The 12,500-nt window shown below is 47.5% G+C and overlaps 3 protein-coding genes across 6 annotated transcripts in view; all 3 read right to left on the bottom strand.

Annotated features, from left to right (window-relative positions):
- Positions 1-3,880: 3,880 nt before the first annotated feature.
- On the bottom strand, positions 3,881-5,036 carry LOC115559015 (achaete-scute homolog 1b-like). The gene is made up of 2 exons (XM_030377605.1): positions 4,273-5,036; positions 3,881-4,110 (listed from the first exon to the last, which is right to left on the bottom strand). The coding sequence occupies exons 1-2, from the start codon at positions 4,884-4,886 to the stop codon at positions 4,104-4,106; spliced, it is 621 nt and encodes a 206-aa protein (XP_030233465.1). The 5' UTR covers positions 4,887-5,036; the 3' UTR covers positions 3,881-4,103.
- Positions 5,037-6,481: 1,445 nt separating this feature from the next.
- On the bottom strand, positions 6,482-8,959 carry LOC115559168 (PHD and RING finger domain-containing protein 1). Of its 2 annotated transcripts, none has more exons than XM_030377878.1 (7): positions 8,873-8,959; positions 8,234-8,418; positions 8,020-8,103; positions 7,784-7,908; positions 7,405-7,499; positions 7,008-7,237; positions 6,482-6,883 (listed from the first exon to the last, which is right to left on the bottom strand). In XM_030377878.1, exons 2-7 carry the CDS (start codon positions 8,408-8,410, stop codon positions 6,749-6,751), a joined length of 846 nt encoding a protein of 281 aa, XP_030233738.1. In that variant the 5' UTR covers positions 8,411-8,418; positions 8,873-8,959; the 3' UTR covers positions 6,482-6,748. The 2 variants fall into 2 exon arrangements, with proteins under 2 accessions (XP_030233738.1, XP_030233739.1); XM_030377879.1 differs by having other exon boundaries at positions 7,008-7,201; positions 8,873-8,955.
- A 154-nt stretch (positions 8,960-9,113) lies between these two features.
- Positions 9,114-12,500, bottom strand: part of LOC115559167 (ras association domain-containing protein 8) — a 4,846-nt gene continuing 1,459 nt past the window's right edge. The window contains exons 2-5 of one of the 3 annotated variants that reach the window (XM_030377876.1): positions 11,740-11,895; positions 10,498-11,136; positions 10,010-10,263; positions 9,114-9,630 (exon numbers count right to left, since the gene is read on the bottom strand). In XM_030377876.1, coding sequence (XP_030233736.1) covers positions 9,391-9,630; positions 10,010-10,263; positions 10,498-11,136; positions 11,740-11,842 — 1,236 coding nt within the window. In that variant the 5' untranslated portion in view covers positions 11,843-11,895 and the 3' untranslated portion in view covers positions 9,114-9,390. The remainder of the gene's footprint in view (positions 9,631-10,009; positions 10,264-10,497; positions 11,137-11,739; positions 11,896-12,500) is intronic. The other 2 variants (XM_030377875.1, XM_030377877.1) reach the window with 2 other exon arrangements.

The following is a 12,500-nucleotide window of genomic DNA, read 5'->3' as shown; positions in this document are numbered from 1 at the left end:
TTTTCTTGCCTTTGTCTCTATCTCTTAAATACTGAGTCAAATCAATGTTTGTTGACCCAATCTCGATACCAGCCTGTTTTATTCAAAAGAAGAGAAGCTTGCAGACCTCTGCTGTGTTTTAATCCACAAATATGCTTACTTAAATCGTGGCGTCTCTTATCGAAATGCAAGGAAAAGACCCGAGGAGCCTATCTGGTTGTGAGGATAATCTGCTGCTTTCAAATCTAAGTAAACAAGGAACCCATTAGTGAAAGCTGTCGTTAGAAGGCAGCGTGAATTAAATGGGAGTGTTGGGAGTCTGTTCAGCCCTTTAAGACTGAAGGGGGAAGGATTAGGCTTCTGAAGAGAAAAACGTTTTTGAACAAAAAACGACGAAAGGTGCAAGAAAGTGGAAGCTGGATGATAAATTCATGTGGAGGGAACGGTGGGAAGTTAATATCCGGTGACTTTTTTTACATTTGAAAGTTTAGCTTTTTTACACACAAAGAAAAAAACCGCCATCCCAACAAAACAGAATCCTCTATTAATCAAACGAACGCGGAGAAATCCCTCAACAAGATGCCCTGCAGCTTTAAACAAAGCTATCAGAGCTGACACGGTCCCTCCCCGCGTGGGTCCCCGCGTGGCGCCCACAGCCCAGACAATAGTGCCCCAGCTGGGCCCTGCCCCGGGGCCGGCTCGCTGGACGGAGCAGGGCCGCCCGGAGGCCCCAACAAAGACCTTGATGCCCCAGAGCGAGCATGAGAGTAATGGGTTGTAATGACAAATGTGTTGCAATAATCACATCCCCAAAACCGCTCCGGCACCCTGAGCCATGTGTTGGCACGGTAACCCAGAGCGGTTACCCGCCAAACAGGTCGTAAGTAACTCATTATTCAGAAGTGTTTATGTCGCGCTTTTCTAACAGTGGCCACTCAGAGCGCTTTACAACACTGCCTCGGGTTCACCCCGTTCACGCACACACTCACCCACCGACGGCGGTTTCCGCCATGAAAGGCGACAGCCAGCTCGTCAGGAGCAGTCAGGGTGAGGTGCCTTACATAGGGACACCTCGACACTCAGCTAGGAGGAGCCGGGGATCGAACTAGCAACCTTCCGTCTACAGGCCAACCCGCTCTATCTCCCTATGTTCAGATGCTTTTCTCTCAAAATCCACCGAATCTAAACTTCAGGGTGGAGCCGGGAAACACCGAAACAAGGCTCCAAGACGCCTGAGTTACTGAGCGCAATAATCATTAACGACCCCGTATCCTTTCTCTGGGCGCCTGCTCCCCACAGTTGACAGTTCAGAGGCACCCCCTCTACACACACACACCCACACACACACACACATACACATGCACGCACACACACACACACACACACACACACACACACACACACACGCATATGCATACACATACACATGCACGCACGCACGCACACGCACGCACGCACACACACACACACACACACACACACACACACACACGCACACACACGCACGCACGCACGCACGTACACACACACACACACACACACACACACACACAAACACACAAACACACACCGACACACACACACACCCCCATCCCTCACACACACACAGAGGCACACACACACAGAGGCACACACACCACTTCTGCTTGAGCAGAAACAAACTCCCACTCCACTCCTTTGTCACCTCTGACACCCAGGGGTGCCTCCATACGGCCCAGCCAGCGATCAATGGGGGGGTACAATGACGATGGGTCCGCGGGGCGGCCCCGGGCACGCCAGCACAAAGCAGGGAGGACAGCCTCCATACGGCCGGCTCACAAGGCCCCCTGCATGCTTGTAAAGTGAGAATGCCGAGGGAGAAGGAAGAACAAGGTTTGGGGGTCCGGGAGAGCCGGGGGGAGGAGGTGGTCGGGGCGGTCGGGTTAGATGTGTCTAACGAGAGGATCCTTCTCGATTAACAGATCTTCTCTCTGGGCCTGACCTGGCCTTGGACAGTCGGCCATTTTGATTGCATTGTGTCGTTTGCTTTCCATATGAAAAGGTGAACCGGATGACTGGCGATGGAACGCCCGCGTCCCAATACGTTTCAATGGGAGGTAAGCCGGGATTTGACTAGCAACAGCTACGCGGACAGGCGCAGCCGTTCTTCCCGGTAATAAAAAGTGGCACACGACATATGTTCAGTCGTGTGCCACAGTCTGGTCTCTGTGGTTACAGCCGGCAAGAAATCGACTTGTTCGACTGTATACCCTATAACACGGTGCGCGGGGGAATCCACTGCAGAGACAGGCAGGCCCTTTGCCATGTAGAGCTCCACTGTGTTAGCATTTAGAGCTCCATTATGTTAGCATGAAGAGCTCCACAGTATTAGCATGTAGAGCTCCATTATGTTAGCATGTAGAGCTCCACAGTATTAGCATGTAAAGCTCCAGTGTGTTAGCATGTAGAGCTCTACTGTGATAGCATGTAGAGCTCTACTGAGTTAGCCTGTAGCACTCCACTGTGTTAGCATGTTGAGCTCCACTGTGTTAGCCTGTAGAGCCCAAAAATATTAGCATGAGGAGCTCCACAGTGTTAGCATGTAGAGCTCCACTGTTTTAGCATGTACAGCTCCACAGTATTAGCATGTAGAGCTCCACTGTGTTAGCATGTAGAGCTCTGCTGTGTTAGCCTGTAGAGCTCCACTGAGTTAGCCTGTAGAGCTCTACTGAGTCAGCATGTAGAGCTCAACTGTATTAGCATGTAGAGCTCCAATGTGTTAGCCTGTTGAGCTCTACTGTATTAGCCTGTAGAGCTCTACTGTGTGGTAAAAGTTGGCCTAGTTTACTAAACTTGAGGAGTTACATATATCGAGAGACATCCGAGACGCAACAAGAGTGTGAATGCTTTTAAGTTGTATTAATATCCAAACAAATGTTTATTAAGATATGAGGGACAAATTCTATGGGTAACACACAGCTGGCAGTGCATTATTTATCAGAAATCAATTGGTTATACTTGGGTTTCTCTCATACAGTTTCTTGAGCAACCAAAGAAACTATTTTAAAACCATGAACAGGAACTTAAAAGCTATTGCAGGGTTTCAAGTTCAGTGAGCCCATTTAGCATGGCATCGTTCAAACCTTCAACACCAATCTACCATTGTAGTCCTATAGAATCGTACCTCTGCCAGACACAAAATAACTCAATGTTTAGCCACGCCACTCCAAAGCGTGCCTCTATATCAAGGTAATGAGGCTGACCAATGAGAAGTGTCGGTGGCCAGTGGTAGGCGATGAATGAGGGGCTTGCTGTACACAAAAGGGGTTCAGTGAAGAGAGGCAGCCCAGCGATTCACTGGGCCTCACCGACAGAAGAGGTAGAGAGGAGACATGCTGAAGGAGGGCAGCAGTGGGGCCTAACCTGGAACACACAATAGCGTATGCAAATAAATCTACCCAACTGACTCAGGAAGGCAGACAAGAGCTGTATGCTGGACCCTTTCACCGGGCAAATGTTGTTAACACACACAGGCACGCATGGACTCACACTACACACACTAACAGATTTCCCACTAACACACACAGGCACGCATGGCGCATACACTACACACAAATAACTACCCTCTTATAACACACACACATGCACGCATGGACTCATATACTAGTCCACACAAGTATATCTCACACTCACGCATGCATGGACACATACACTACACATAAATAACTACTCTCACACTAACACACATAGGGACACATGGACACACAACTACTCTCACGCTAACACACACAGGGCTGTACTGCTTTTGGTCTATACTCAAAACCTCAAGACCTGAACCACCTGTTTATTGAGGTGAAGGCCCTATAATAGAAAATTACTTTAACAAAGTAAACGGAGAAACAGTTTTATATCAAAAGTTTGTTTTTATTATGATTTACATTAGGAGAAATAGGATCTATAAAACAAGTAAAAAATATATGAATTTAAAAAAATAAAGCATTCATGTATTTACATATTTACAGACAAGGGCATCAAACTGAATATGTGAGGCATGTTGGTTTCCAGCATGTCGATTCTTCTTGGTTGCAAGTCCATCCAAGTATTGGAGAAGGCAAACACCGAATGTGGGGTTGAGTTGAATCGATTTAGAATCTGTAAACCAAACAACACTGGATGGTTAGGATACAGGATATAGGATATGGGATATAGGATATAGCATATAGGATACTGGACGGATGCACAAGAGAAGATCCTCGTGTCCTTAACGCAGTGGTAAGACTTCTGTCCTCTCAGTTATTCAAGAACTCAGTGTACCTGTGCAACCAGGCGCTGAAGTCTAAGAGCTCGGGTTCCTCGGTGCGTAAAGTCCCATAGCCGGTCCCATCCTCCGAGGTCGAGGAGCAGGTGGAGTGGGGCGACTCGGGTCCCGCCGAGAGCCCGCTGGAGACGGAAGGCGAGGAGGCCACCTCCAAGTTATCAAACGCCGCCGAGATGGACTGGCCTGAGTGCAAAAGTTGCTGCAGAGCTCGGATGTACTCCACGGCGGACCGGAGCGTCTCCACCTTACTGAGCTTCCCGTTGGTGGCTCCGTTGGGCACATGCTGGCGAAGAGTCTGGAAGCCGGCGTTGACCTGTCTCACGCGGTTTCTCTCTCGCTCGTTCCTGCGCGCGACGGACGCGACAAATTGTTGCTTGTGGGGGAAATCGAAATCCACTCTTTCCAAATGGGTTCTTTTTACGCAGCGTAAAAGTTGGGGTGACCCGGGGCGCTGTCTATTCAGCACCTCGGGATCAGTCTGCCGTGGTTCCACTTTGATCGCACACCTTTCTTCTCCCGAGGCAGGTAGTAAAGTTTGACCCCCTGATATCATCAGGAGCGTATACTGGGAAAAATTCTCGTGCGTCGCAGGCGACGACATGGTCTCCATTTCTCTCCAAGGAAGTAATACAAGCGATTATAGAGTAGATGCACGCACCCCGAAACTTCAGGACAACAACACGTCAAACGGTGCGCGGTGGTTTCTTTTATAAGTGATTTCTCCTCCCCTCTTTTCTCTGCGCGTCGCACGCTTCTGAGAAGCTTCCCAACACCGGCCGTTGGACAGACCCAGGACGCGAGCCAGGCGCGTGTCCTGCGGCGTTCCCATGCAACCCCCCCCCCCCCCCCCCCCCCCCCCCAACACACACACACACACGCAACGCTGGCAGCACCTAATTTCCATTCCAATAGAGCCGTCCTGGAAGCCAATTGGCTCATTCAAAGTACGCACGTTGTAATAATCCGGAGGACCCCTTTCAACCACTGACGCTGCGTCCCTGTCATTAAATTAATTTGTCCTGCAGGATTCTTTCGTATACGTTGAAGGCTTCTTATACTGAAAGTAACAATTCTGAAAAAGGGTTAGTTCGTCTTTATAAAGGCGTGTATAAATAGAAACGGATCAGTCCATCGTGTTTTACAGAAAAATATCATGGGTTTAATTAAGGATTAAAACTGAAACTAAACCGAAATTGATAATATTGCTGGGCAACATTAGTTGCAGCACTTAGAAAATAATTGCATCAATACATATGTAACATGCTTAATATAATGCTCAAGGGTAGTGTTATTATCCATGCAGCCTATTCCTCGCCAAAGCAATTACAATCACACATCCTAACATAATTTTACCCAATCCTATAGCTATATCTGTACTTCCCGTGTTTATGCGAAGAAAAAAAAAAATGAGTGAAGGAGTGAATTAAATTAGGTTCAATATGGCACACATTTTGACCTCCAGGGTTTGGAAGTAATGTGTGGCTGCAATAGAGGAGACGATTGATTCAAAGTACTACGGAAGGCTGAGTGGTCTACTTCTCTAGCCAAGACGTTGCTGAATATTAGGCCTAATCATCACAAACTAAGATGTTGAGATTAATAATTGTACGCGAGCCCTTGATCAAGGCAAAAGACTGGGACATTGCAAATGCATTATTAAAAGCAGAGCCAACAGACTCGTCCAGATCTTTTTAGGGAGAGACTGGATGAAATGACAATGCAAAAGGTTTGTTTGTAAAGTTTTTGTGTAAAGTTTGTATTAGTTTGGTCTGCTAAATAAACACCTTTCAAAAATTGTCCATTTCCATATGCAGTTTGCAATAGCTGTTTAGTCAAAGTGTCAGAAAAAAACGTCTGTTTCCCCGAACGTGAAAATTCTTCCATTCATTAAATCAGGTCTAGAAAGACGTTTAAATGGCTCGAGATTCTATGTTCACGACGAAGGCGTTATGCTGCCCCCCTCTGGATAATGGTAGCATTAAAACTCGACAGGCTGGCCAGTGGTACAACTTTACTTGTGTACCATTTGACAGGCAGCCCGCCACTTTTCCACCAACAGGCTAAGCAGATTGTTTTGCTCTATAAAAAAAAGGTTCTGTGACAAAGGCACTAGACTTGTCCCTGGGTACTGCTCTGTTAAAGACAGGGCAAATAGCCTCAAACTTGTATTTTTTTTGCCACCATAAAATGCAAAGACAAAAAGGATTGTGTGTAAAGTTTGTATTGATGTAGACTGGTTCATCAAATTCAATTAAAAACAACTTTCAAAAGGAGCAGAGAAAATTCTAAATATTCGCAACGACAAAAGGTAGAACAAAAACAGCAGTCTAGTTAGTGAAAGTGTCACAACAAAGGTTGTTTCTGCAACCGTGAAATGGTTCCATTAACCAAACTGCAGCTCTACAGAGCCGCGGGACTGGTTCGAGGTTCCGCCGTCACATCAGGGCAACACGCTGCCCCCTACTGGATCATTTAAGCATTACAAGTTGACAGGCAGGCCAGCGGTACATTCAACTCTGTTGTGTCTCCTTCCTGCCCATCATTGGGTGCAGCGCTGTTCTCAGACTCAGCCGGTTGCGTTGCTCTCATCAGGTATTTCGGTACATGCTGAAAATAATGGGAATTCGATATTATGGTCATCATCATAAAAACAGCAAATCCCCAAAAGACAGACACAGACAGCCAGCCAGCCAGACAGACGTGCCTTCCATCTTTAGAAAGCTGTACTGACCAGGAAGGGTGGCGGTGCTGGCCTGGCGTCGGCCCCAGATGCATTCTGGATCCTCTGGCTGTGACGGGTGCGTGGGGGCGTGGAGCGGCCGGGCTGGCCGAGGGTGGAGGGCCTGAGACGGCTGGGGGTCAGCAGGCCGCCCGCCGCCTCCGACAGCAGCTCCGTCAGCTCCTCGTCGCTCACCTGCTCGTCCTCTGTCGCGCCGGACAGACATTTACGTTTAGCAGACGCTTTTATCCAAAGAGACTTACAATAAGTACGTATTTGTCAGAAGAAGGAGAAACAATATTCCCGTCGGTACAGTCAGGATGTTCATAGAAACACTAAATAGAAAAAATTAAAATTGGTTAGCTAGGAAAAAGAGTCATTTTTACGTCTGAGAAGACTGGGACCCCACCTGAGTTGGGGGGACTGAGGGCTGCACAGTCTGGGCAGCTCCACACGGCGCCAGGGGGTCGGGACACTTGAGGAGTCAGGCAGTTCACGTGGTACCTGGGAGAAGAGCCGCCATGGAACGGGGAGATAAACATGGGTCGAGTCACGGTTAGAAAGCTACGATGAAGAGAACCATGAAAAACGACAATTATGATAGATAGATGGAACAACTGTATCAATAATTACAACAGCCCAGTAACAGCGTAAAAACACAGGATAAGATACAATACAATAAAAATATAAAGCACTATTTTAATTGTATTTATCTTATTTAATTAAAACAAGTAAGAAAATAATACAGCAATGTGGGGCCCGCAACGAACGCACTTTAATCGCCCTACCCTGAATCACAGCGTGTGCACACTAGTAGTAGGTGGCTACGGTCACTCCGGCCGCACGCCTCACAGTTCACAGCCACCCTCTCACTCCCATCCCCATCGTCGGGCCTTCGTCTCTGCACCCGTATCTGGAACAAAGAGCAGAAGTAAGCAGTATGGGAATAAAGGATTATTTTATTTTAAAAGAGTATATTTGAGTATCGTGTCCAGTTGCATCCAAAAGGGGGACTCCTCTCTACCTCTTTTTGAATTGGTCCTCCAAGACATGATCTCTGGTAGACGACCTCAAAGGCGATCCGATCCACTGGACAGGAGTTCGCAATCTGAATTAAAACAGAACATCAGAATAGTGCCTTTACTGCCCCTTTAGTTATGACTCTTTGAGGTTCACACAATAACCAAAATACATTCTCACAACAGGTTACCAATGAAATGCATAGCGTTGAGTGATACCTTGGACCATTCTAGAATACACGTCAGGCAGAATGCGTGCTGGCAGTTCTCTAGCGTGGCCACACTCTGTCCGCTGAAGGGGCTCAGGCACACCGGACACGTGTTCTGTGCAGGGTTAGAATCCACTGCCCCGGGTCCGGGTCTGGGTCCAGGTCCAGATGAGACCTCTTCAGCCATGCTTCAAACTGGAAAAACACGAAAAACACCTTGCATTGTTTTACTACGACCAACACAGGTGTCACTCATACCACTGATTACAGGTCTGCTCATGCAAGCTACCTGGGCAGAGGTAGTTGAGCAATCAAATGAATGACCTTTTACCCTTTTTAAAGCGCTGTCAACATGGGACCCCAACATTAATATTTGGTAGCTAGGCAGGTGTTCGATTGACCAAAGCTCCAGCGAGGTCAATGTTATTTTAACTAGTTGAGACCATTACCCGTGACCTACATACAAAGGGCCGAACAGCGGCCCCTGCTGGTCTCGAGAGGAAGTGTCTGTATTACAAAGATGAGAGCAGTAATTTAGGTTACACATGTTGTGGTCTCTCTGGGTAGTAGGTACGTGAGCGTTACATTGCGAGACAACCCTCTTGTCAAGTAAATGCAGAATCGTATGCATACTTTTTAATCATATTACCTTTTACGCATCTATTGTTCCACGGCTAAATGCATTATAGTGCTGGATGGAACTACTTCCGTGTTTTGAAAACGCTGGTGCCTCATTGGTTAGACTCCTTAGGTTGTTCCATCGCCCGATTGGACGATACGCGCTGTGAAACTAAAGTCCAAAGAAAGCGACTATTGGCTGTTTCTACACCATTATAAACTCAAAAGGAACTCGAACTGGTGATAAAAAATCAATATCCAATCATCAGCCATTGGTTTCACTCTTTTATTTAAACAAAATTGTTTGTATCAAATAATAAACATGTTAAACGCTAACACTGAAAATATAAATCCTTCATATATTGAATCTTTTGAACACACACACAAACACTAGTTCACGACCGATAAAACTGTGTTCACAGCAAAATATGAGACACACTTTTTCGTAAAGATGCCACTCTTCGATATAATCCAACACATCGATATAATCCCCATGGACCGAAGCTGTTTATTATTGAGTTCATAGTGTGTGCGTGACGACTGAATGCCTCAGCACACGCTGACAGCTTCGTTCAGGTCGTCCTCCATGAGGCCCGCGTTGGAGAGGTACCGGTCCGAGGTGGCCGGGAGATAGGGGTTCTCCCATTGGGCCGAGGGGTCTGGGGGATAGGGGTTCTCCAACTGCTCTGAGTCGGGTGGGCCTGCAGTCACGCCAGCCTGCTGGATGAACTGCTGAAGCTTGAGCTGTCTCAGGTCCTTGTCACACTCCTCTATCAGCTGGCTCCTCTCCTAAAGAGACGCAGGGCAGAGGAGGTTAGTCATGGTGGTGCATAGTGTTTCTCTTTCTTCAGACAAATGTACTTATTCTAAGTCGCTTTGGATAAAAGTGTCTGCTAAATGCCCTGAATGTAACTGTTAACGATGCTGAGTTCCAATGAAAATGAAAATTTACAATTTACATGAATTTCAATTTATTGGCAATATCTGTACAACTTTTATCCGTTAGCCACATGAAAATAACGAATAACCTGGTCTGGTGGGGCTGCGATACATAGTTTGGCCCAGGGAGGGCGTTGTAACACACCGAAATGATCTACTTTAATACGGTGCAAAATATGCAGTACATTTAAACCTGTCAGTCAAGATTAGTGTCAGAATGAACATACACCTCCAGCATTACTTTCACAGCTTGTAGTTCCCTCTCCTTTTCCGACAGTAGTGCCGCGAGTGCATTCCCTTCCTGCAGGCGACTCTGGAGCTCCTGTCTCAGGGAGGGCAGGGTGTGGTCGTCTGGCTGCGGAACGGAGCTCTGTTCCAGCTGCAAGTCGTGCCCCAGCTTGGTCGAATGGGCCTGGAGGTCCTGGAGCCTGGAGATATGGTCGTCGATGTTGGAGGAGATGGTGTCTAGGCGTCCGTGCATATCTGGAGAGAACAAGTCAACAAGATTAACACAGACTAATTGCAATCCGAGATTTAGCGTATATTTACACTCAGCCTGACTTAATTGTACCCAATCTTGTACGTTATTCTCTGTATGTGCAATGTTTATGGGCATAAAACAGGCAAGAGTGAAAGAATTTCAAATGAAGTTAAATATGTTACACTTTTTAGCCTCAAGTAGTAGAAAATAAATCCTGCTTTCAGCAAAACACCAACCATCTTCAAGGTCCAACTCCTCCTCGAGCTGCTCTTCCCAGTGTTCAGCGTGCATGAGCTCTGCCTCGTTCTGCCTGGTCCTCGTCTCCAGCTCCTCCAGCTCCTCCTCCAGGCTGGGCGTCGGGGAGGGGACGGGCGTGGGACCAGAGCTCCTCTCGCAATCCCGCAGCTCACACTTCAGAGCCTGAAGCTGCACCTCCAGGTCATAGAGCCACTCCTGCTGCTTCAGTATCTGCCTGAAGGCCTCCTCTTTGGAGCCGAGGGGCTGACTCGTCTTAACAGGGTGGACAGGTTCCTGGAAGGAGACCGGGGAGGCCCTGGGCTCTGGGGAGGCTCTGGGCGATGGTGAGTACGCCCTGGTCCTCTTCCTCCTTGGGAACGTGGAGGGACCCAGGTGGAAGGACTGGGCCTTCTGGGGTTGGCTCGGTGGCTCCGGTTGTCTCGGCAGCAGCAGCTGCCCGTCCGTCTTGGACCCATGGGGGCCGTCGCTGAGGGCGTGGCCCGTCCGTCGCAGGACGAACTGGACCTCAGTGGCCTGCTGACCCAGCTGAGCCACGGCCTGCAGCGGGCAGTCGGTGGCGAGGAGCTGGCGCTCCGTGCCTCGCAGCTTCAGGACGAGGATGTAGCGGCCCGTCTGGCCTGTAGGAAAACCATGCAGTGGCGGGTTAGGACTCAGAGTTCATCCAATGGGAGAGGCTTTAGCTACCATTTGGCCATGAAACATGCCCACCATTCTCATAATAATAACAATATAAAATGAAATTTATGTAGAGCTTAATATGGTACTCTAAGACGCTTTACATATTGCCCTATCAAAACTATCTAAGACAGACTAGGAATTGTCATTCCGTATGCATGTCATACGGAAAGCAGTATGTACATACTGCATACTGCATATGTCTTATGCAGTATGTCATAAGACATACTGCATGTTCAGATTGGTTTTGTCTCATCCTAGCTATCTGTTGTGTACGGCTATTGGGTTTACCTAACAATTGTCAGTGCTCGGCACTTAGTTCTATGGTTCTATAGTTAAGCATCGGGTAAGAGATGGTCGTGTTTATGTATTGGATCCAACGGTTAGATGTGGTCAAGTCAAACGTTTGGTGTGGTTAAGATATGTGTGTTTAGTGTCTCTTCTGTCTGTCCATATACCATACTACCAGCTGAAACAGTTGAATTAAAACCACTGTAAACTCCCGAGTTCCCGAGAGTAGATGTCAACATGTCGGGCAGACTTACCAATGGCCTGAGCGAGAGCAATGACAACATCCTGGCAGGAAGTGTTGTACGATAGGCCACACACCACTCTGACCACACCATCCACCCACACCTTCAGCTCCATCACCACGCCTATTCAGAAGAGCATGGCTCCATGAGGTAACCTGGACAGAAACTGTGGAGGAACAATAGAGAATAATTACAAGGTTGATCCATGTAATCTTTTGATTAGCAATTAGCAACACATTCATGTGTTGATGCGGTGAGGTTCTCTCATTGCTGCTAAGCTTCTGTTTTACTTCCATAGCTTTATTCATCAGAAACAAAACCAAAATCATCTAAATGTCTCCTTTGGTTTCATGAGAGAGAAAAGATGCCCTAGCATTGACCTGCCTAGGGGTTAGCCCTAAAACATCAACACTGAGCATAAACATTGCCCCATCAAGGTGATAATACTCAGTTTGACGAAGGCTAGCTCTGTAAACCTGCACCCATTTTCGAACAAGTTGAAGGAAAAAGGGATTGCATAAGGAAGCCTCCAAGCAACATATAACACTAACACTCAATCAGCGACTGTGACAAGCCTGAAGCTGAACAGCGGAGCTGAACCCTAGATGAGAACATTATCAACCCTAATGTCCGAGGGACAGTACTTAGTACCCCCTCTCCTCACATCTACTCTATACTGCGCTCTACTCTGCGACCTCAGGCTGTTTCTGCACTTCCTGAGCGAGTAATGGAGATGTGCCCTTATCAACAGGCAGTGGCGTCACAAACCAGTA

This window comes from Gadus morhua, chromosome 14 (genome assembly GCF_902167405.1).
Source record: "Gadus morhua chromosome 14, gadMor3.0, whole genome shotgun sequence".
Lineage (NCBI taxonomy): Eukaryota > Metazoa > Chordata > Actinopteri > Gadiformes > Gadidae > Gadus > Gadus morhua.
Note: the sequence above shows the minus strand (reverse complement) of the source record. Positions and strands in the feature narration are given on the sequence as shown.

Coding starts and splice junctions, on each gene's coding strand:
- LOC115559015 (XM_030377605.1), bottom strand. CDS start 4,886: ATGGAGACCATGTCGTCGCCTGCGACGCACGAGAATTTTTCCCAGTAT.
- LOC115559168 (XM_030377878.1), bottom strand. CDS start 8,410: ATGGCTGAAGAGGTCTCATCTGGACCTGGACCCAGACCCGGACCCGGG. Junction 7,238..7,404: donor CCTCAGTCCCCCCAACTCAG/GTGGGGTCCCAG, acceptor TTTGGATAAAAG/CGTCTGCTAAACGTAAATGT. Junction 6,884..7,007: donor CAGCACCGCCACCCTTCCTG/GTCAGTACAGCT, acceptor CATTATTTTCAG/CATGTACCGAAATACCTGAT.